The sequence below is a fragment of the Ursus americanus genome, chromosome 20, assembly GCF_024610735.1.
Source record: "Ursus americanus isolate L20-20 chromosome 20, mUrsAme1.1.p, whole genome shotgun sequence".
In the NCBI taxonomy this organism is placed as follows: domain Eukaryota; kingdom Metazoa; phylum Chordata; class Mammalia; order Carnivora; family Ursidae; genus Ursus; species Ursus americanus.
Window position 1 is genome coordinate 41,515,171 of NC_142146.1, and position 23,229 is coordinate 41,538,399.

A 23,229-nucleotide genomic window follows, 5' to 3' on the forward strand; every position below is an offset into this window, starting at 1 on the left:
CCCTTCTCCCTCTCAAATAAATAAGTCCTACTGTTGTCTTTTTTGTCAAACTGGATCTTAACATATAATCTAAATAAACAGAGCAGTTTTTAGATATCTCAAAGTGTCCATTTTCTTAAGAGAAACAACTGGCTTCTTATTAAATCAGTTTCTCCCAAGGCTAAATCTTAGATTGGGGGGTGGGGTGGGAGGAGGTGGAATGGGGCAGGAGAGTAAAGGTAGAGGTTAAGAGTTTCTTCTGAAAACACGAAAGGAGGTTTGGGTGTCTAAAACCATTACTGGCACATATGTGGTAACTTTCACAAAGAGAATTTGCCTCAAAATCAAAATGTACATGTGGCAAGTTCAAGCTGACCAAAATGGTTGTTTGACATCCATGGTAATTTTAAACCAAAACATACTCAATACTTAATCTGAACTTTTTTTCCAAGGATAAAAAATATATAATAATAGATTCTGCAGAAAAATTCCTGGTACATAAGCTGACAACAGTTATCCCACATTTCATGTTGCAAGAACAGGTTAGCTATAAGCAGAACTTTCTTTCCTGGGAGACATTAGGGAAATTCTAAAGAAGCAAGTATACAGACCCTCTCAACGTTTATGGTTAATGGCACTAGGACTTCATTATGCCTATTTTCATTTCAAAGTTTATGCCTTTCTTATTTATATATCTGCATAAAAAGCCTTACTCTTACTTTTATCTGCAGTAATTATGGTTTTGGATTTTCAAACTGAGGGAGAGATATAAATAAACTTTCCTAAGTTACAGTGGAAAATGCATGGGGATTTGAAATGAGCAATCAATGACAAAAAAATAAAAAGAAAAAAGAAAAAAGTGGAAGAAGGTAGCAATCACTAATGACTCATGACCACTTGACATTATAAAAACCTGTAGAAAGAAGGTAAAGAAGGACAGTGGACACTCGAAATTAAGTAGAAGGAAAGTAAAACAATATACAAAAAGATATTCATACATTGGAAAGGCTTTTCTTTTTTAAAAATAGGCTTTCTCACTTATAACTTTTCATGATCTGTTTCCTTCTGCTTGATGAGGATACACTGAGTTACTCTCCTCAACAGAAAAGCTCAACATGATCTTTCTTCCACCTCAAGTTAGGATTTTAAAACATGAATTTCATAAAAATGCTAGCTCATACCATGTTTTCTCATTGTTGCCTACAGTAACTCATCAGATTCAATCCATTACATAATTATGTCAGACCATGGTTGTATAATTATGAGTAAAATCTAGTTTTTAAAATAATAATTCCTTGTGAATAAAATAATTTAATATATAATCTGCAAACATGAATTTTGACACTTTTCACAAATAATTTAATATAAACTTAAGAATCCATAGATTATTTCTCTTACCATTCAGTAAACAAAATAACCAAATCCTCTTGATTGGCATAATGTTCCATGACTTCTTTCATTAATCTCACTTTCTGGCCCCCTCCAATACTATTAATTCCATCACCACCTCTCCACTCTTCTCCTTGACCAAGGACCTATAAATGAAATCAACATTTATCACTGGGAAAAACTCAAGTTATGACAGTATCATAAAAGCTAGAAGTCATCAGCAACTTATTGTATAGTATGACATAGAATCCACTCTTTAAACATTTCACCAAATCACTAAACCACAATGCTACAGAAAAAACATTTGATGTGTAAGTCAGGTCATGATTCTTCAATGTTATCCACCCCACAAAATGCCATTCCAAGTTTACCATTTCAAAAACAGACTCTAATTAAGGAGATCAAGGGGTCTGGGGGGCACAGGCAATATTTCTCATATCTTATTTCTATTTGTTCAGATAAAATGAAAAAGAAAATACAGAAACTTTCCATAACACTTTTCAATCCGGCAGGAAATCTATGTGATGAACACTGAAAGCTCAGTAACTCCTGGACAGAGCCCTTTGGTGATTTTCCTACTGAACCAAATGGATTGTTCAAGGAAAGACAGAGGGCATTAGGTCAAATGTCACCTTCTTTACCTTATAAATCTTACATCACCCTCAAAAGCTTAATAATAATTTATCAATGCAAGAAATTGCCTAAGCACAATTAATCAAAGCTAAACTTGTAGCTATTCTCCTCCCTGTTTGCCTTAGGCTCAGCAGTTGCCTCCCACATTGGAAGTGCTTGGTAACACTGGACTGCTTCCATAGTTCGGTGATTGTAAATAATGCTGCTATAAACATAGAGGAGCATGTATCCCTTGAATTAGTGCTTTTGCATTTTGGGGGTAAAAATCCAATAGTGCAATTACTGGGTCATAGGGTAGTTCTGGTTTTAACTTTTTGAGGAACCTCCATACTGTTTTCCACAGCAGTCGCACCAGTTTGCATTCCCACTAATAATGCAAGAGGGTTCCTTTTTCTCCACATCTTTGCCAACACTTCCTGTTCCTTGTGTTTTTGATTTTTGCCATTCTGAGAGGTGTGATGTGATACCTCATTGTAGTTTTGATTTGCATTTCCCTGATAATGAGTGATGTTGAGCATCTTTTCATGTGTCTCTTGGCCATTTGCATGCCTTCTTCAGAGAAATGTCTGTTCATGTCTTCTGCCTATTTTTTAAATTGGATTATTTGGTTTTTGGGTATTGAGTTGTATCAGTTCTTTATATATTTTACATATCAACCCTTTATTGGATATATCATTTGCAAATATCTTCTCCCCCTCAGTAGGTTGCCTTTTAGTTTTGTTGCTTCTTAGAAAATGAATACTATTAGCTCCAACATCACTAAACACTTAACTAAATATAAACCTGGCTGGCAAAGCCCATGGAGCTCCTATCCTTAGATCTCCAGTTATCACTTTATCACCACCTCTATTGCAGGTTGGGGATAAATGCTACCAAGAAAACTCAAAACAGATGTGGATCTGGATTCATATCGGGGCTAGTCTAGGAGAATTATTAGTTTTTGTCCTAAAAACTGGACTCCTCTGGCCCTGTGATTTGTTACACTTCCACTCCAAAACTATTCTGGATTTCTCCAATATTACAGTAATACCAGACCCAGCCACATCCAAGAGCCTACTCTGTGCAGGGCACCATGCTAAGCTCTATTCTCTATTTTCTTTTCACTCCATCAGTGTGTCAAACTTTAGTATGCATCAGAATCACATAGAGGGTCTGTTAAAACACGGATTGCATTGGGATGCCTAGGTGGCACAGTCTGTTAGGTGTCTGACTCTTGGTTTCAGCTCAGGTCATGATCTCAGGGTCATGGGATTGAGCCCCTCATCAGGTTCTGCTTGAGATTCTCCCTGTGCTCCTCCCACTTGTGCTCTCTCTCTACCTCTCTCAAATAAATTAAAAAAAATATATAGGGTCCTACTGTGTCAGGCAGGGTCCTATTGCCAGAGTTTGTTATTTAGTAGGACGGATGTCAGGCTTGAGAATCTCCTTTCTAACAATTCCCCAGATGATGCTGATGCTGGTGGTCTGGGGTCCACACTTTAAGAACTATTGCATTTCATAATTGGGAAGACAGCAAGAGTCACTCAAATGGTCTGGGTCCAAGACCAGACATTTCATAGCTATATACCCTGTGGCAAGATTTCCTTAACTAGAAACAAAGTAATATCTAACATATATGGTTTCAACAGCATACAATAATATATAAAGTTCTGAACAGCTTCACATATAAGGAACACCCCACACTCTCCCCAGTCCAAACTCTAAAGATCCCCCCTTACTGGATGTCAGCATTATTCAGTATTATTTTACCCTGATTTCTCTGTTACTCCCATATGCCTCCCATCAGTACATACTACTATATTTTTCCTCTATCCTAACAAACTTCTAACATATTTCTCATTTATCTTGCATTAAACATCTGGTTGTTAACACTAGATCTCTTTTCCAGCAGAGCGTAGCCTCCTCAATAGCTGTTCTATATTAACATCTGTATCTAGTCCCCCAGGGGTATGTAAGTGAATACTACCTTCTTTCTACATTACATACTAGAAGAGCTCAGTTTTTCCCTAAGCAAAACAATCTTCCCCCCCTCTTTTTTTTAAGTTTTTTCTTGTTCATTTGGTTGGTTTTGGGGTTTTTGGGGGGGGAAGGGGTTTGTAAATGTGTTCAGTTTGTTTGTTGGTTTGTTTGTTTATTTTCCTACTTGGGATACATCTCCATCCACCTCTTATTTGTGGAAAAGACTTGGTTGACAGATCCTCATTTCTATTAAAAAAATAAATAACTAAATAAAAAAAGCAGGCCTTTTACACTCAGTTTACCAGTTCTACCAAAGTCTCCAGGTTTCCTCTGATCATTTATCAATGAGATATTCCCCTGGAGGTCAGTCTTCTAAAAAACCTTTTTATACTCATAACATTCCCAAATTCCTCTAAAACAAACAACAGGAAGAGCAACTCTCAATAACGGGACAGAAAAGGTACTCTCCTCACCATCATGTTTCCAATTCTCTGTAAACAAAGAAACAGACTATGACAGATACACCCATTACAGAAAAAAATTATTCAAAGTAAGTGAAAAACATTACTGTCAAATCTGTTATGCTGTGCTCGTATATGACCCCCAAAAGAAACATAAATATATATAAATCGATTCTTCTGTTGTTTTATAGAACGTGTTTATACAAAGCATTAGCAAATATGAAGAAATTATTGTCTAAGAGGCAGAGTATTAAAAGGTCAAAATGTACCCTTGAAACAACCAACTATATATACAAACTCAGTAACTATGTAACCAAATTTCAACTTCCTTGTGTGGATTGCAGATTGTGGTGGTGGTATTGTCACTGTTATGAAAAACTGTACTTTAGTCAGATATTCTAACATCTCCATGAATTAAAAGATATACTGTACCTTCACAGTATAATTGAAGTATTTGGCAGACTGCATAAATCGATGGAATCCATCACTTTCCTTTGTTGCTACAGTTATGACTAATAATTTATCTGCAAAGACAGAAGGGACCAACATAAGATGGTTTACCAAGAGGTTAAATGCTCCCACTTTACAACCCACAACAGTGATTAGAGTCCTCACTAAACCTACCCGCCAACCTCCTGTTAATTTTTGTAATGAAGTGTTAAAAGCCACAGCAACATTTATATCACCGTCAGTGCTTCATTTTTTTAACAAATAAAGGAACCAAAATCAGCACGGCTCTAGTAAATACAGTTTTTTTAGTCACCATTTTATAATGGATGATTATTTTCTATCCAACATAAAACCACTACTTAGTAGAAGGAGGTAGATTTAAGGAATCATCTCAAAATATCCGTAGAAGCTATTGACGAGAATCTTTGTCAGGAAAAGGCATGTTGGAAAATGCATAAAGGAAACAAGGACATTAGCAGATATCAAAAGGGCTGGGACATTTCTTTTAACCATAGGACATAGAAGGACTCGTGGACTAAAAAAGCAAAAGTTAACATCTTTTCAACATTCTAGGTACTGAGCTGTATTGTTTGATTCTCACTTGCCTGTTACAATAACAAAAAAATCCACAAATTCATAAATGTCTGCTAAGCAATAAGCAATTATTGGAAATAGCGTTAATGTATTATAGAATTTGATTAGAAATAATTTACATAAATCAATGTAATTTTCCATCAAAGTTTTAAAATAAATAAAACAATAAAATATATAGGTGCAACACACAAGAAGAAATAACAGATTCAAACATTTATTAGTCAACCAAAAAAGGAAAAACATTTCCATAGAGATAAATATCAACATTCTTTGTTGTTGTTGTTGTTGTTTCTGGAAAAAGGTATATCTCACATAATTTTCACCATAATGAGAAATAAATATTCAAGGAAAAATAAGTTATTTCATAAAGTTGTCAGGCCCCAAATCAATATAGTTTAAGAGTACTTTTTCAATTAACTATTCTTTTTTAAAAAACAAAATTTCATTTGTAAAGTTTCAAACAAGGCTTGACTGACTGAGAAAATGTGACATATTACCATTCACAATAAATTCTGAAAGAGAATACTAAATTTTTTATAAATATTTTATACATAAATCATAAGAATTATCTACAAGCTTAGATTTTGATTAGATGGATTTCGACACTTACTACTTTCAGTATAAAATTAACAGCAAGGATTTCAACATCCTTAATAGGAAAAGTAATGTTGGCCAGACCACTGAGTAGACAGAAACGTTACCTAATCCAGTGACTCACAAAATTAGAAACGTGTAGTCTGACTATGTCTGGCAATCTTATGCCAAATAAGGACCCCTGTTGTTCTACTATTGTTGCTAATTAAAACAAAACAAAACAAAACAAAACAAACAAATAATGAATTAGCAATTTTGTTAAAGAAAGGTATGTTTAATAGCATTACATATAAACATCTGTTTCCTCTTACCTGTTATTCAGTATCACTACTATGATGAGAAATAAAGCTTACTCAATTGGGGGCAATAAAAGAAGAAAGTGTTGACATGTACCGCTCATAAGTTTTCACCAATCAATTCAAGAGTCTAACTTGGTCATCATTTATGAAGTATCCTTGTCAAAACTTTAACCTAAATTTGATACATACTTGATTTCACAATTGACCTAAAGAATCAGCGGCAAAAAGGAAAAAGAATGGAAGGGACACTGATATAGTATATTAACAGAATTAAGATACAATTCAACCAAGTGTAAACCATGGAGTTTAGTTGGTTCCTGATTTGAAAAACTAACTGCAGAAAGGTATTTTTGAGAAAATTATGGAAAATCGAACACTAATTGGATACTTGTGGATATAGGAAATTACTGTTAAGTTTTTATTGTGATAATGGCATCGATTTTTTAGAGTCCTTATAATTTAGAGACACATATTTAAGTATTTACCCAATGAAATAATATACAGTATTTACAGCTTCTTTTAAAACTGTCTGAGGTTGAGAGGAGGCAGTGAAGGAGGAGGCTAGAGATTAAACAAGACTGGCCATAAGTGATGACTGTTAAAACTGGATTTCTTTTGTATATGTTTGGAAAATCCTACAATTAAAAGATAACTCAACTCTATGCACAATCCCCAATCTTCCAATCAGAAAAATTACACAAACATATTCAATATAAAACTTTTAACAGTCTAAATAAGTAAAAAAGAAGGATGAAATAGCAGAAACATTCTAACCAAAAAAACCTGTAATTTAAACACCTACCATTAGTACTTCACTCAATCCACCCACCACAACCAAAATGATAATGTGAGATGATGGAGGAAGGAAATGGGCTTGAATAAGAGGTACCTATCAACCATTACCAAAACCAATCTATAATGGTGTCAAAGAAAAGGCAAATGGAAGCTTAACTGTGACCAAATGTAACCTCTATTGCCACTGTCTGGCCTTATTATAAAATAGATTAATAGTTTGTATGAGCAAGAAACATGTAATTCCTCTATAAAGTGTGGTAGATTAGAACCACCATTTATCAATAAAAATTCACACCATGGCAAAAAACAAACAAAAACTTTTGTAATCATCTTTACAGTCTCCCCAAATGCTTATCATTATAGTAAGATTTAATAAATCCTAAAGTGGCTAAATATATAGCTCTCTGTAAAAATTCAGATGAATATCAGAATTTCTCAAAAAACCAAGAAGTCAATTTATCTAGAAAGGCCAAAAATATGCTATATTTTTTCTTACTAATACAGTTCTGGGGGCAGGAGAAATGTATTGTTAAAGAGGCATTCTTCTTTCTCCAAATAGTTGTTGCAATAAGAGCAGAATTTATCAATATTTAGTGCTGACCTAATTTCTTTTCAAAAGCAAACCATGGGTTTAAAATAGAAAGTTTTGTGTTGATATACCGTCTCCAAATGCTAAAGCAGCACATAAAATTCATCTGAAATTCATTGTCTTAATGACAGTCATCACATTAAGTAACTCAGCATTAGCCCAGCTGCCTTTGATCTTACGGTGGAAGGATAAATTTATCTTTCCAAGAAACTTTCTCCACACAGTCACACCAGTCTTCAATTTTAAATTTGCAGATATCAAGAAAAAAATTTCTAAAACAGGAACTATGAGTATACTATTCTCACTCTGCAACTAACACATTTTATGACCAGATATGTCCTTTATCTATAAAGATCAGTGACTCTCAACTTTCTACTGAAGGAACATATCCTACCTTCTTAGTAATAGTTAGCATAGTGCAGGGGCTAGCAAACTGTCACTGTAAAAGACCAAAAAGTAAATATCTTAGGCTTTGTGGACCACATATAATCTCTGTCATGATTCTTCTTTATATTTTTAATTTTCTGGCTGTCTTTACAAAACGGTAGGTCAGATTTGGCCTAAGAGTCATAGTTTGCCACTGGGGTTGGCCAAATGAATATGAAGACAAATACTTGGGATCAAATCCCAGCTCTACCATTTATTTGTTAGAAATTGGTCAGCTACGTGTGTCACTGTCTATGTCTCATCTATAATATATGTGTAGTAGCACCTGCCTGATAGGTTTGTTGTGAAAATTAAATTAGTTAATATATGCAAAGTGGCTGACACACTATAAAGTCTACATATATCTACATAGATAGTATCTTCTTATTTCTACTCAACAAATGCATGGATAAGGTAGGCTATAGTTGTGCAAATCTCAGCAGGTTATAACTCTATCTCTTTCTCTACCAGAGTTACACACACTCAAGAATCTGATATCTCTTCCAACTCTCAAGATTTTATGATGCTAGTAATGATTGAAACACACACATACAAACCCAACCTATGTAAAAACAGTTCATCTTGAAGATATTTATTCAAATAATTTAGCAAGAAAATGCAGATATGCCTTCTCAAATGTTTACATTTCTCTCCATCTCCAAGCAAGCCATAACACTAACTCCAATTATGGTCATCACTAGCCCAGGCTTCAGCAATAGTCTCCTAAACCCACTTAACCCACTCCAATCATAGCTCTACAAAGCAGCCAGTGTGATCTTTTCAAAACATGTAGATCTCCCATTATGTTGTTCCACTGCTAAACACCCTTAAATAACTTTCCATTGCTCTTAGGATGGTGCCCAAGCTCTATCACCTAAATGTGGTCCTTGACAGTGGTCCTCTCCACTGTCATCCATTACTGCTCCCTCCTTTCTTCTCTCTGCTCCAACTGCCCTGGCTTTTTTTGACTCTCCAACAACACCTGCTCCTTCCCATCCAAAGAGAAGAGCCTATACAACATCGTTATCTAATTCCCCTCCTGACCTCTTGATGCAGTCACTGCCTATTGAAATTTCAGATTCTTACAATAAGCCACTTCCTTAGGGAGACTGTCCCTGACTACCTCTCTTTCAGGGCACTTACCATAAATTGTATATTAATAGTCACAATTATTATTTGAGATTAAAGTCTCTCCCCCCAGCTAGACTATAAATGTCTTACGGGATATCTTTTTCTCAACAGTACACCTTTGAGGTATATCAGTATTTAGCATACAGTAGACTCTTAAACACTTGTTCAATGAGTAGATTCAGGGACAAGTACGCTATGCTTCAAGTGAATGTGTATATAAAATAGTTTATTCTCAACAAAATCCCTATGTCATTAGTTTTATTATCTCCAACTCAGAAATGAAGAAAGTTAAGGTTTAAATAAGTTAAACAATTTTATTAAAATCACCCAACATATTACTAGCAAAGCCAGGAACAGAACTTCAGTTATTTTTCGAAGTCCATTTCTTTCCAACATTTCACGTGGACTTACTTGCTAGTGAGAAGTTAAGAGACTAGACACAAACTTTGAGCTTAACTACATGTGTAGAAAAGAGAGAACATAGCAAGCCTGAAACTTCTATCCTTAGAAAGACCTGCGTGCACGGTTGGTCCTTGGTTGCCATCTGGAAAATTGGATTTGGGGAGGGTTCCCACCATTCCTAATAAGAATGGTTCATTGTGCCTGAAATGTAGAAACAATGTACTTATGCTGAACAGCTGCTTTCCTTCTAGGAGCTTGGAATTTTGTTACAGAGATTGCCTATATGACCAGCCCCCACTAAAAACCTTGGGCACTGAGTCTTTAATGAGTTTTCCTAATAAATAACATTTCACATGTGTTGTCACAGTTAGTTGCTAGGGGAATTAAGCAAATCCTGTGTGACTCCACTGGGAAAGGACTGTTGGAAGCTGCATCTGATTTCCCTGGATTGGCTCATGTGCCTTTTCCCTTTGCTGATTTTGCTTAATATCCTTTCAACATAATAAATCACAACAATAAGTATGACTTATATGCTAAATCCTCTTAGTCCTCCTAATGAATGCCTGAATCTGGGGATGGATGGCCTTGAGGATGCCAAATCCAACATGCTTCTAGTTACAAGCAGAAAGTCTTCATCTAAAAAAATTATGGGCCTAATTAGTTATGTGTCTGATAAAGCGCTAGGTATTAGGTTCAGGGCTCAAAGGTCACACTAGAGAGATTTAAAGACTCCAGACTCCAGAGAATTATTTGGAACATAGGGCAATCACACTCTGCTCCTCTGCTGAGAGTCATTTTATTTTATTATTTCTTTTAAAGATTTATTTATTTATTTGACAGAGCTAGAGAGGGCACAGGTGGGGGTGGGGAGGTGGGCAGAGGGAGAGGGAGAATCAGGCTCCCTGCTGCTGACTGAGCAGGGAGCCCAGTGTGGGTCTCAGTTCAAGGACCCTGGGGTCATGACCTGAGCCAAAGGCAGAGCTTTAACCCCCTGAGACACCCAGATGCCCCAGAGTCATTTTATTTTAATGTAAATTATGACTCATGAATAATGTAGCAAAGTCCACTTCTTTTACAGAGGAGGAAACCAAGATCTAAAGAGAAAACAACACATGTCCAGGATCCTGCAACTCAGTGGTAACCAATCTAGGACTAGAACTCAAGACTCTCAATTACTAAAAACATGGTTTTCCTAGGTCCTACTGAATAATTTTGTTGCTTTCTTAAGTACTGAGTCACCCAAACACTGTGACAATTAAACCAAAGCCACAGTGTGTAGGTAGCAAGAAAACAAATTGTATTTTGTGGAATTGTGGAAAAAAATTCAAAACAAAGATTCCTCAAGAACAACTAATGTCAAAAATGTCAACAAAGAAAAAAACCTAAAAAGGATATGTCAAAGACATCAAAGGATTCCTTAGGATTTTTGTAGGAAAGTGGGGAGAAAAGGGAACACTTAAAAAAAATAAAAATAAAAATAAACTTTCAACCACTAATGCTACGTAGGGAACAGCTTTCAGATGGATGCCCGAGCTTCCACAGCCCACTCTGGACAATGCACAGATATACAGCAAATCAGAAGATGTGCCGTGAGGTAGTAGGAGGAAGGGTAGTATGTAGGGTGACCAATCACCCCAGTCTGCCCAGGACTACAGAGGTTCCCAAAGCACCGAAATTTCAGTTTTAAAACTTGGAAAGTCCTGGGGTGACTGGGTAGCTCAGTATGTTAAGCGTCTGCTTTCAGCTCAAGTCATGATCCCAGCGTCCTGGGAATAGAGCCCCACCTCTGGCTCTCTGCTCAGCAGGGAGCCTGCTTCTCCCTTTGACTGCCATCCCCCCTGCTTATGCTCTCTCTCTCTCTCCTGCCAAATAAATAAATAAAATCTTTTCTTAAAAAACCCACACAATTAAAAAAAAAAAAAAAAAAAAAAAAAAAACTTGGAATGTCCTGAGCAAATCAGGACAATTTGATCCCTTTAGCAGTATGTGCAATGGGATTAGAGAAGGTGAATATTGCCAGTTATGTATAAAAGACTGAATGACAAATGGTCCAGGAGCCAAATGGTAGGAGGGCATTAAGTTAAGGATAAACACTTCTAGAACCAGAAGTTCAACCAACACCAGATATCAAGTAAAGCAGAACCAGATTAAGACCACCTGAGGCCTTAGGCACCTAAAAGGTCAAAGTGGACAAAGACCACTCCTCTCCCTCATAAGTATTTCAAACCATCATATGCATTTTTAACTTTTTTTTTCAAATAAGAAATTGTACATACACTAAAATTAATATCACCTTTTTAAAAAAGGTTTTCTGATTTTCTTTTTGCGGGCCCATGTTTCCTGATGGTATGTATATACCCATGTTTAGTTTATTAACTAACCTAGTAGTGAATGAAAGACAAATTTCAAGACACAGTCAAAAGAGATATTTAATATTATGCCCAAGAATTCCTAGCAGCTAGTTGCTTTTGCAGTGCTATGAAAGGTTAAAGGCATTTAAGAATAGCATTCAAAGAGATAATTATATTGCAAAAAACATCAAAGTTAGTGTATCTGTAGTCAGTAAAACTTGGATAACTATTAGGATAACATTGGAATTTTAGAATGAGGTGAAATTTTTAATATAAAAATTGTGGGCCCCTCTATAACCATACTAATCATAGCAACCATTGACTGAGAAAATTATGAAAAACCTTGATATAAATATACATATTCAATAAACTTAAATAAATTTATATTTAAACAAATTTATATTCACCTAATCACAAAAGTATTCATATACTTTAGAAAAACATTAATATGAACAATATAATCTATTCAAACTGTGTAAAAAAAAAAAAGAACAAACTTTATTCAGAACTCCAGTTCAATAACTCTCTTTGGTAATAACCCCACCATCCTTCACAATAACTATCCATGACCTAAATTTTAAGAACTCAGCCTAAAGGTGATAGATAAGAAGAAAATTAAAGGAGACTACTCCTCTACACCCATCTCCATCCCCTTCCAGAAACATGAAGATAAAAATGCAAGGACCCGATGCAGCCAAAAACTGTACACTGAGTTCCAACAAATTGTTTCTGGAGTTTAGAAGGGGAAACTAAAGTTTAAACACCAAGAATGATCACAGTAAGGGGGGCTTCAATCAGGGTAAGTAAAACATGACTTAAAAAAATGAAAGAATAAAAAGTTCCCTAAAAGCTTTACCCAAACATAAACTCAAGAATGAGCCAATATGTGAGACAACTGGCCAAAACAAACAAAAAAGCTATCTTGACAAGAGAGGTGATGATCCCTCTGTAATCAGTGCAGCCCATGCACGGAAAATTATGAGATATTTGGCATGCTACACTGAGGAAAATTTTGACAAACATAGAGTTTGACCAGCATGATTAAAGTTCTGACAATTATTTCATATAGTGAATAGTTGAGGGATTGAGAATTTTTCTACCTGAAAAAAAGATTCAACACCTCCCTACCTCATCACATTTGAGAAGAAAAAAATAGTGTTCCTCTACCTTATTTTAAAGAAGATAACTGGCTGGGGAAGAATTAATGGAGAGAAGGCAGATTTTATATCAATATTGCCTTAGTCCATTCAGGCTGGTATAACAAAATACCATAGATTCGGTAGCCTATGAACAACAGAAATTCATTTCTCACGGTTCTAGAGGCTGAAAGTCCAGGATTACCCCATGAGCACGGTGACAGCACACTTCCTAGTTCACAGCCAGCATCTTCTCCCTGTGTCCTCACACGGTGAAAGGGGCCGAGGTCTCTTTGGAGGCTCTTTTATAAAAGCACTAACCATATTCATGAGGTCTCTACCTTCGTGACTTAAGCACCTTCCAAAGACCCCACCTTCTAATACCATCACCTTTGGGAACTAAGTTTTTGACATATGAATATGGGGTGGGGGGACACAAACACTCAGACCATAGCAAATACAAAGTATGATTAAAAGCATCCAGGATGAATGGACTGTCTTGGTAGAGCAGTGTTTCCCATCGTTATAAACATTAATACAAAGAGGATAGGTCCATTTTCCAGGATTTATGACCTCGAGGGCACACTTGATCCATTTAAAATATGAAATTTGTACCTTGGTTATAATTTTAATGTCAAACGGAAAAGGCGTTGCCCCCTTCACAGACAGAACAGATTTTAATATGTAGAATTCCAAGGGTTCAAAGGTTACAGCAACCTCCAAAATAGAAAGATGTACCAATAATGAGAACCTCCGTTGAGTGGGCTGGGGTAACCCATCTGCTAGCCAAATGCTTTAGCAGAGACTATAAAGTGCCTGCCAAAAATCTGGTCCCAAGGTTATGTAGTTTGTTCAAACAAATTTGATTTATTGCTGTTTATTCCGTATTTTACACAGGCACTAAAAATTTTCCCAGACTCATAAGCAAAGGGCATTAATAGTAAAGTTAACAATCAGTACAAAACAGCAGAGGCTGAGATAACATATTCCTGCTAATTCAACTATAAATGAAAAGAAGAGTTGTCGTTGGGCAGAGGCCAACTTGAGATGGACTTGTGGCTAAGCAAGCCACGCTCTGAAAGAAAGCTGTAAGGATGAAGTGTCTGTACCAAAATGGCCTCACTCCTCCATCATGGAAAAACAAAAATCATTATGAAGTCTGCCTACCCTAAAGGAATAAAAATAAATGAATGTGGGATGCAAAATTAAAAGCATACCTGATAAAGTACAGAGTGGCTGAAATGCAAACAAGAAAAGAAGTCGTAACTTTCATTCTTCATCTTAAAGTATAAACATTTGCTTCTTCTACTCCACATTGCCATGAACACATTATAAATACATTTTTGTGAAGAGGGTATTTTCCATTGTATCCATCTTGCACTAAATGAGTACATTTAATCTGAGCAGCAGCCAACCCCCACACTGTCTGGAAAGTTTTATGGCATCTATTTTGGCAGCTCAGAATCCTCCCCCAACAACTTTCTAGTTCTCCACATTGTTCAGCAAATTGAACTTGCCATATAAGAGATTACTAGAAAATTGAATCTGTATATTTGATACTTGGGGAGCGTAAAATTAAATGTAGATGATTTGATTTCTACAACTATGGATACCTTGTTCTATGGAATTACTATAAGACTCCAAAAAAAAAAAAAAAAAAAACCACCAAGGAGTTTTATTATTTAATTTGTGTTGTAAACTGTCATAAACTTTCATCTTTACGTAAGAGAAATGTCCTATTTTGGGGGAAGTACGTCCCAGAAAATGTAAGAAACATTCTAGCATTCACTGTGCCAAGTTAGAGATTTAAAAATACGTTTATATATACAGATGACTGATTTTTCCTTCCCAAGCCACTCAAATTTGTAATTTACTTCTTTGGACTAGGTGATAAAGTAGGAAGTGATATTCCCTCCCAGATCTCTAGCTGAATTTCCCCCAGGAGATACCAATAACGTTGTTCTTATGGATGCTTCAAAAGATGTCAATATATATCCTACACTCCACTTTTGCATATTTTAATTTATTTAATTCAATTTATTTAAAAATTTTTTTAAAAAAGCAAAAAAAGTTCACCCATTTTCCCTTCCCCTCTCCCATCTCTGACTTCCGGCAACCACCAATCTGTTCTCCATATCTACGAGTTTGGTTTATATATAGATTCCACACATAAAATTGATCGCGTGATATTTGTCTTTCTCTGACTTATTTCACTTAGCATAATGCCTTCATGGTCCGTTCATGTTGTCACAAATGGCAATATTCATTCTTTTTTATGGCTGAGTAAGATTCCATTATATGTATGATTCCATTATACATATGTACTGCATTTCAGTTCAGATTCCATTATATGAAAGATTCCATTATATATATGTACTGCATTTCTTTACCCATTTAGCCATTGATGGACACTTAGGTTGTTTTCAGATCTCAGTATTGTAAATAATGCTACAATGGACATGGGGGTGCATATGTAACTTTGGAATTAGTGTTTTCATCTTCTTCAAATACCCAGAAATGGAATCGCTGGGTCATATGGTACTTCTATTTTTAATTTTTTGAGGAATCTCCATACTGCTTTCCACAGTGGCTGTACCAATTTATATTCCCACCAAGAGTACACAAGGGGTTCCCCTTGTGTTATTGTTTATCTTTTTGACAATTGCCATTTTAACAAGTGTGTGGTGATCCCATTGCAGTTTTGATCTGCCTTTCCCTGATGACTAACCATGTTGACCATCTTTTTATGTGTCTGTCGGCCATCTGTATTTCTTCTTTGGAAAATGTCTATTCAGACCTTCGGCCCATTTTTTAAATTCAAATTGTTTTGTTGTTGTTGCTGTTGTTGTTGAGTTGTATGAGTTTTTATATATTTTGGATATTACCCCCTTATCAGAAGTATGGTTTGCAAATATTTTTTTCCCATTCAGTAGATTGCCGTTTCATTTTGATGATAGTTTCCTTTGCTGTGAAGAAGCTTTCTAGTTTGATGTAGTACAACACACTTATTGTTTTGGGTGCTTTTCTTTTCTTTTTGCTTTTGTGTATTTTATTGTTGCTTTTGATGCTTTTACTTTTGGGTTCAGATTCAAAAGCTTGTTGCCAAGACCAGTGTCAGGGAGTTTATCACCTGTATTTTCTTCTAGGGGTTTTATAGCTCAGGTCTCACATTCAAGTCTTTAATCCATTTTGAGTCAACTTTTGTATATAGTGTAAGACACTGGTCCAGTTTTATTCTTTTGAATGTGGCTGTCCAGTTTTCCCAACACAATTGATTGAAGAGACTGTCCTTCCCTCATTGCATATTCTTCGCTCCTTTATGATAAATTAATTGATCACACATGAGTTTATTTCTGGGTTTTCTATTCTGGTCCACTGATCTATGTGTCTGTTTTTGTGTCAATATCATACTATTTTAATTATGATAGCTTTGTAATATAGTTTGAAATCATGGTGCATGATGCCTCTAGCCTTGTTCTTCCTTCTCAAGTTTGCTTTGACTATTCAGGGTCTTTTATGGTTCCACACAAATTCTAGGATTGTTTGTTCTATTTCTGTGAAAAAAATGCCTTTGTAATTTTGATAAAGATTGCATTAAATTTGCAGACTGCTGTGAGTAGTATGGACATTTTAGCAATATTAATTCTTCCCAATTCATGAGCAGAGAATGTATTTCCACTTATTTATGTGTTCTTCAATTTGTTTCATTGTCTTATAGTTTACAATGTATAGGTCTTTCACTTCCTTAGTTAAATTTATTCCTAGGTATTTTTATTTTTCATGCAACTGCAAGTGGGATTGTTTTCTTAATTTCTCTGATAGTTCATTAGAGTACAGAAACACAATAGAATTTGGCATACTGATTCTGTGTCTACCACTTTACTAAATTCATTTATTAGTTCCAACAGTTTTTTGATGAAATCTTGATTTTCTATATATAATACCATGTCATTAGCAAAAAACAGTTTTATTTCTTCCTTTCCAATTTGAATGCCCTTTATTTCTTTTTCTTGCCAATTTCTCTGACTAGGACATCCAATACTTTGTTGAACAAAAGTGGCAAGAGTGGGCATCCTTGTTTTACTCCAGATCTTAGAGTTAAAGTTTTCAACATTTTACCACTATGTTAGCCTTTATAATGTTGCCACACGTTCCCTCTATATCCACTTTATTGTGAGTTTTTATCATAAATGGATGTTGAATTTTGACAAATGCTTTTTCTACCTCTATTGAGATGATCATATGATTATTATCCTTCATTTTGTTACTGCGGGGTATCACATTGATTGATTTGTGGATATTGAGCCATTCTTGCATCCCTGGACTAAATAGCACTTGAACATGGTGTATGATCCTTTCAATTATTGCTGAATTCAATTTGCTAATATTCTGTTGATGATTTTTGCATCTACGTTCATCAGGGATATTGGCCTGTAATTTTCTTTTCCAGAAAGACTTCCTTGCATCTAGGCATCCTTGTCTGTTTTTGCTATCACAGCAATGCTGGGCCTCTTACAATGAGTTTGGAAGAGTTCTTTCCTCTTCTATTTTTTGGAAGAGAATGAGAAGGATTGATATTAATTCTTCTTTGAATGTTTGGTAGAATTCACCAGTGAAGCCTGGTCTTGGACCTGGTTTTTGATTACTGATTTGATCTCCTTATTAGCAATCAATCTATTCAGATTTTCTATTTCTTCATGATTCAGTGGTGGTAGGCTGTATGTTTCTAAGAATTTATCCATTTTCCTATTTGTCCAATTTGTTAACAAATACTTGTTTATAGTAGTATTTATGATCCTTTATATTTCTGTGATGTTGGGGCACCTGGTGGCTCAGTTGGAAGAGCATGTGACTCTTGATCTTAGGGTCATGAGTTTGAGCCCCACGTTGGGTATAGAGATTACTTAAAATATTAATTAAAATTACTTAAGATAAAATATATATTTTTTTGTGATAACAGTTGTAAATTTTATTTCATTTCTGATTTTGTTTGAGCCCTCATTTTTCTTTTTCTTTTTTCTTTTCTTTCTTTCTTTCTTTTTTTTTTTTTTTTTTTTGTGTGTGTGTGTGTGTGACTCTAGCCAATGGTTTTTTAATTCTATCTTTTCAGAGAACCAGCACTTAGTTTCACTGGTCTTTTCTATTATCTTTTTAGTCTTTATTTCATTTATTTCTACTCTAATCTTTGTTACTTCTTTCCTTCTACTAACTGTAGGCTTCATTTGGTCTTTTGCTAGTTCCTTGAGATATAAAATTGGTTGTCTGAGACTTTTCTTGTTTTGTGAGGTAGGTATTTATTGCTATGAACTTCCTTCTTAGATAGGCAAAGAAGAAGTCAAACTGTCTCTCTTCGCAGATGACATGATACTCTATATGGAAAACCCAAAAGAAGCCACTCCCAAACTATTAGAAGTTATAGAGCAATTCAGTAATGTGGCGGGATACAAAATCAATGCTCAGAAATCAGTTGCATTTCTATACACGAATAATGAGACTGAAGAAAGAGAAATTAGGGAATCAATCCCATTTACAATAAGACCAAAAACCATATGTTTCCTTGGAATTAACTTAACCAGAGACATAAAGGATCTATATTCTAGAAACTATTAATCACTTTTGCAAGACATTGAAGAAGACACAAAAAGACGGAAAAATATTCCATGCTCATGGACTGGAAGAATTAACATAGTTAAAATCCATGTTACCCAGAGCAATCTACACTTTCAATGCTATCCCGATCAAAATACCAAGGACATTTTTCAAAGAACTGGAACAAATAGTCCTTAAATTTGTATGGAACCAGAAAAGGCCCCGAATCGCCAAGGAACTGCTGAAAAGGACAAACAAAGCTGGGGGCATCACAATGCCAGATTTCGAGCTGTACTACAAAGCTGTGATCACAAAGACAGCATGGTACTGGCACAAAAACAGACACATAGACCAATGGAACAGAATAGAAAACCCAGAAATGGACCCTCGGCTCTTTGGGCAACTAATCTTTGATAAAGCAGTAAAAAACATCCGGTGGAAAAAAGACAGTCTCTTCAATAAATGGTGCCAGGACAACCGGACAGCTACATGCAAAAGAATGAAACTTGACCACTCTCTCACACCATACAGAAAGATAAACTCCAAATGGATGAAAGACCTCGATGTGAGACAGGAGTCCATCAAAATCCTAGAGGAGAACATAGGCAGCAACCTCTACAACATTGGCCAAAGCAACCTTTTTCATGACACATCTCCAAAGGCAAGAGAAACAAAAGATAAAATGTACTTGTGGGACTTCATCAAGATAAAAAGCTTCTGCACAGTAGGAAACAGTCAAAAAAACTAAGAGGCAGTCCACGGAATGGGAGAATATATTTGCAAATGACACTACAGATAAAAGACTGGTATCCAAGATCTACAAAGAACTTCTCAAACTCAATACACGAGAAACAAATAAATAAAAAATGGGCAGAAGATATGAACAGACACTTTTCCAAACAGTTCCCTGTTGTCTCAGTACCTGTTTTTCCTCCTTTCTTGTTTCTTCTCTCAATTTTGAATAGTGACTTGATTTCCGAACCAAGTTATATGTTAAAATACCTGCATGGATGATTCTCTCTGACAAGTCATTGTTAGACAAGTCTGGCCTGTGTCTGATTAACCTCGCAACTTTGAGACAGCCATCCTCCCAGTATGGCCTCAGTCACACCAGTCATGGTGCTTCAGAACCCCTGCACTACACTCCCAGATCCAGGCAAATTCCATGAGGTGGGGATGGTGTAATGTGGGTAAGTATGCACCTCAACATGCGGCTTAGAACGCTTGAAGGACAGCAGCAGAGAAACTGCTGAACTTCTACACAACTGAACTTCTATCTTATTTCATGCAAAATATAAAACCCTGAACATGTTCACTTTTCTAAGTTTCATACCCATGGTAACATGTATGATAAGTCAGTTTTAGCAGGGAGCCAAAAGTCTTTCTGAACATGTGCTATATTCTCTCAGTGGGTGAAGCACTCTTTTATTCAAGTTCAAAATTAGGGGGAAAAGGTAAAAAAGATTGATATCACATAGTAAACACATATATATGATTAAAATATGATTAAAATTGAAAGTGTTTGATTTCAATTCATTATCATTCAAGCAATGAAGAGACAGAAAAATGTATAATGTATAAATCACCTGTCTTCAAGTAAAATATTTAATTTGATATGTAACATGGAGTAGACACTGTTGACCCTAATGATTTATGTGATAACCAGCCCCTCTAAACACTACCCCTGAGGCAATTTAACTTTGTTCCAGGAGCTCACACCAACCTATTCTCAGTCCTCAGGTTCTTCCAATTCCAAGCTCTTCTGCAGAGATGTATTCCTTTCTTAATAACTGGGTTTCTTGTCCTTCTTCCATCAGTGGTCAGATCTCTATCATGATATATCATTTCAATAGGTAACCAGAATCTGGTTTTGTATCCTCTTCCTTAATTTTAGTTCCTATCAAAAATTTCCAGTCTTAGAGGGGGTATCTCAAATTCTCACCACCCAGAAAAGGATGCATGCATTGCCTTAACCTTTGCATGGCTTACCATTCTCAAGATTTGCTTGATGCTAACAGTCATAACTTCCAAGTTCCCTGCTAACCATCTATTTTCCAAAATTTACTCAACAAGAAAGTCTTTGACAGATTTCGATTCCCTTGACTACCCTTTATCTTGTAGACACACTTCCCAGTTTCTGATACATTTCAGAGAAATGTTTTTGCTTACTCATTCTTGGAACATTCTACTTCTGGACCTTCTATACCCAGTTTAGTTTCCTTCTATCCCTGGGGATCACTGAACCCTGAAGATCCAACTGGATCCTTAATCCAGACACTCCCAATCTGATCAATCATGACAATGTCCTTGTCCAGTGGGTCTCAAATATTAGCATGCATTAGAAATACCCAAGGGCTTATTAAAACAAAAATTTCTAGACCATGCCCCCAGAATTTTTTATTTGGTATGTCTTGGGAAAAGCTCAGGAATAACTTCTGAGCACCAGGCTTCAGCACCAGGAGATGATGATGATGCTGAATAGCTATGCAATGAATACACATATTTAGGCATCTCCAATTATAGACTATAGCCCAATGAAGAAGTCAAACAATGAAGGCAGAAATCAAGAGTAGTTGGGATATTCCCACTTAAGAAAAAATTTTAGGTGGGCCTCAAAGATGGGATAAGACTGCCATCATGGAGTTTACATGTATGTGGTAGACAAAAACCAAACAAAATATTTTTTTTAACTTACAGTGCTTAAGAGAAGGGAGGTAGAATAGGGAGTCTTGAATATGTTACAGTTTTGAATACCATAACCAAATTTTACTGAGAGCGTAACATAAAACATAGGAAGTAAGCTAGCTAGGCAGACACCTCAGGAAAAGCTTTCCAGTAAAAGGAAGCAATGAATACAAAGAATATAAGTTGGGTCCAGCCTTCATATGTCCTTGAGGGAATGAGGAGAAGACACTACAGGCACCAGAATGGGCAGAAGAGACTAAGCAAGAGAGAAAATGAGATGAATTCAAAAGTCAGAATAAATAAATTGAGCAAGGCCTAGTAGGTCATTGTAAAGATTTGTCTTCCCAAACGCAATGGGAAGCTATTAGAGCACTTTGAGTGAAAGGATGACATAACAGTTGCTAAATACTATTAGTAGTAGTAGTAGTAGTAGTAGTACTACTACTACTACTAGCAGTGTCTACCATGTAGATACTATTAAATAATTTAAGTACTACAGTGTGATATAATGATTTGTCAGAAATATATATTTGGTCATTCCATGACAAAAACATATTTCTCAGATATAATTTGGTCTTCATCCACAGTTTCTAAAAATGCTTCAGAGCCATAAAGGTGAAAATGGCTGTCTTGTTATTAATGAAGGCGACTTTTGGATCTCACCCAAAGGTGGGGGTTGATTGTCAGGAAGAACAACCACGTGATTAGAGGGTTGGAACCTTCAGTCACACCTCCTGACCTCTGAGTGGAGCTGGAGGTTGAATCAGACAATGGCCAATGACAATTCATGACAATGCAATGAAGCTTCCATAAAAACCCAAGAGAACTGGGTTCAAAGAGCCTCCAGGTTGATAAACACTGAGATTAAGGGAGAATGGCACACCTGGAGAGGGCATGGAAGTTCTGTGCCCTCTCCCCATACCTTGCCTTATGTATCTCCTCCATCTGGATGTTGATACGTATACTTTACTATGATACGTATACTTTACTATGTCCTTACTAGTATAAGTATGTAAGTGTTTCCCTGAATTCTGTGAGCCACTCTAGCAAATTAAAAGAACCTAAGGAAGAGTTAATCGGAACCTCCAGTCTATAGCCATTTGGTCAGAAGCTCATGTAACTTTGCAACTGGTGTCCGAAGTAGGGGGTGGGAGGCAGTCTTAAAGGACTGAGCCCTTAACCCATGAAATCTGATGCTATCTCCAGAGTAGATGGTGTCAGAATTGAGTTGAATTCTCAGACACCCAGTTGGTGTCTGAGAATCACTAGGTATTATTGGGAGGAGCCACCCCCACAGGCATTGGGTCCAGAAACCTAAAAACATAGAGCTAGCCCAATTTTACATTTAAATATGTTGCCCTAAATTAAATAGACTATAAATGGCAAGACCTAGATTTGAACCCAGACAGCCTGGCTCAAAGTCTGTGCTCATAACTGCTATACAATACTGTATCCCATAATCAGACTGAAGTTTAACAGGATTACTCTGGTTGCTATGACTGAAAGAAGAATAAAATCAGGAAGCCTGATTGGGAGAGTGTTTACAATAATAATCTAGGGTAGAGGCCCTGGTGATATGGATCAAGGCGTAGCAGTAAAGAAGATAAAAAGTGATCAGTTTGTATATGTTTTGAAGGCAGATTAAACAAAACTGACTCATAGATTAAATGTGAGGTTTGAGAAAAAGGAGTGAAGAAGAACTCCAGTTTGTTTAAGAAGACTAACTTTAAAAGATTAGCCTGCTATGTGGGTAAAATGGTAAGAAAA

The 23,229-nt window shown here is 36.0% G+C and overlaps 1 protein-coding gene across 2 annotated transcripts in view; it reads right to left on the reverse strand.

Moving 5' to 3' along the window:
- Positions 1-23,229, reverse strand: part of PLOD2 (procollagen-lysine,2-oxoglutarate 5-dioxygenase 2) — a 94,202-nt gene that overhangs the window by 46,910 nt on the left and 24,063 nt on the right. For both annotated transcript variants that reach the window (XM_045813364.2, XM_045813349.2), the window contains exons 2-3: positions 4,854-4,945; positions 1,378-1,514 (exon numbers count right to left, since the gene is read on the reverse strand). In XM_045813364.2, the coding sequence (XP_045669320.1) occupies positions 1,378-1,514; positions 4,854-4,945 (229 nt within the window). The remainder of the gene's footprint in view (positions 1-1,377; positions 1,515-4,853; positions 4,946-23,229) is intronic.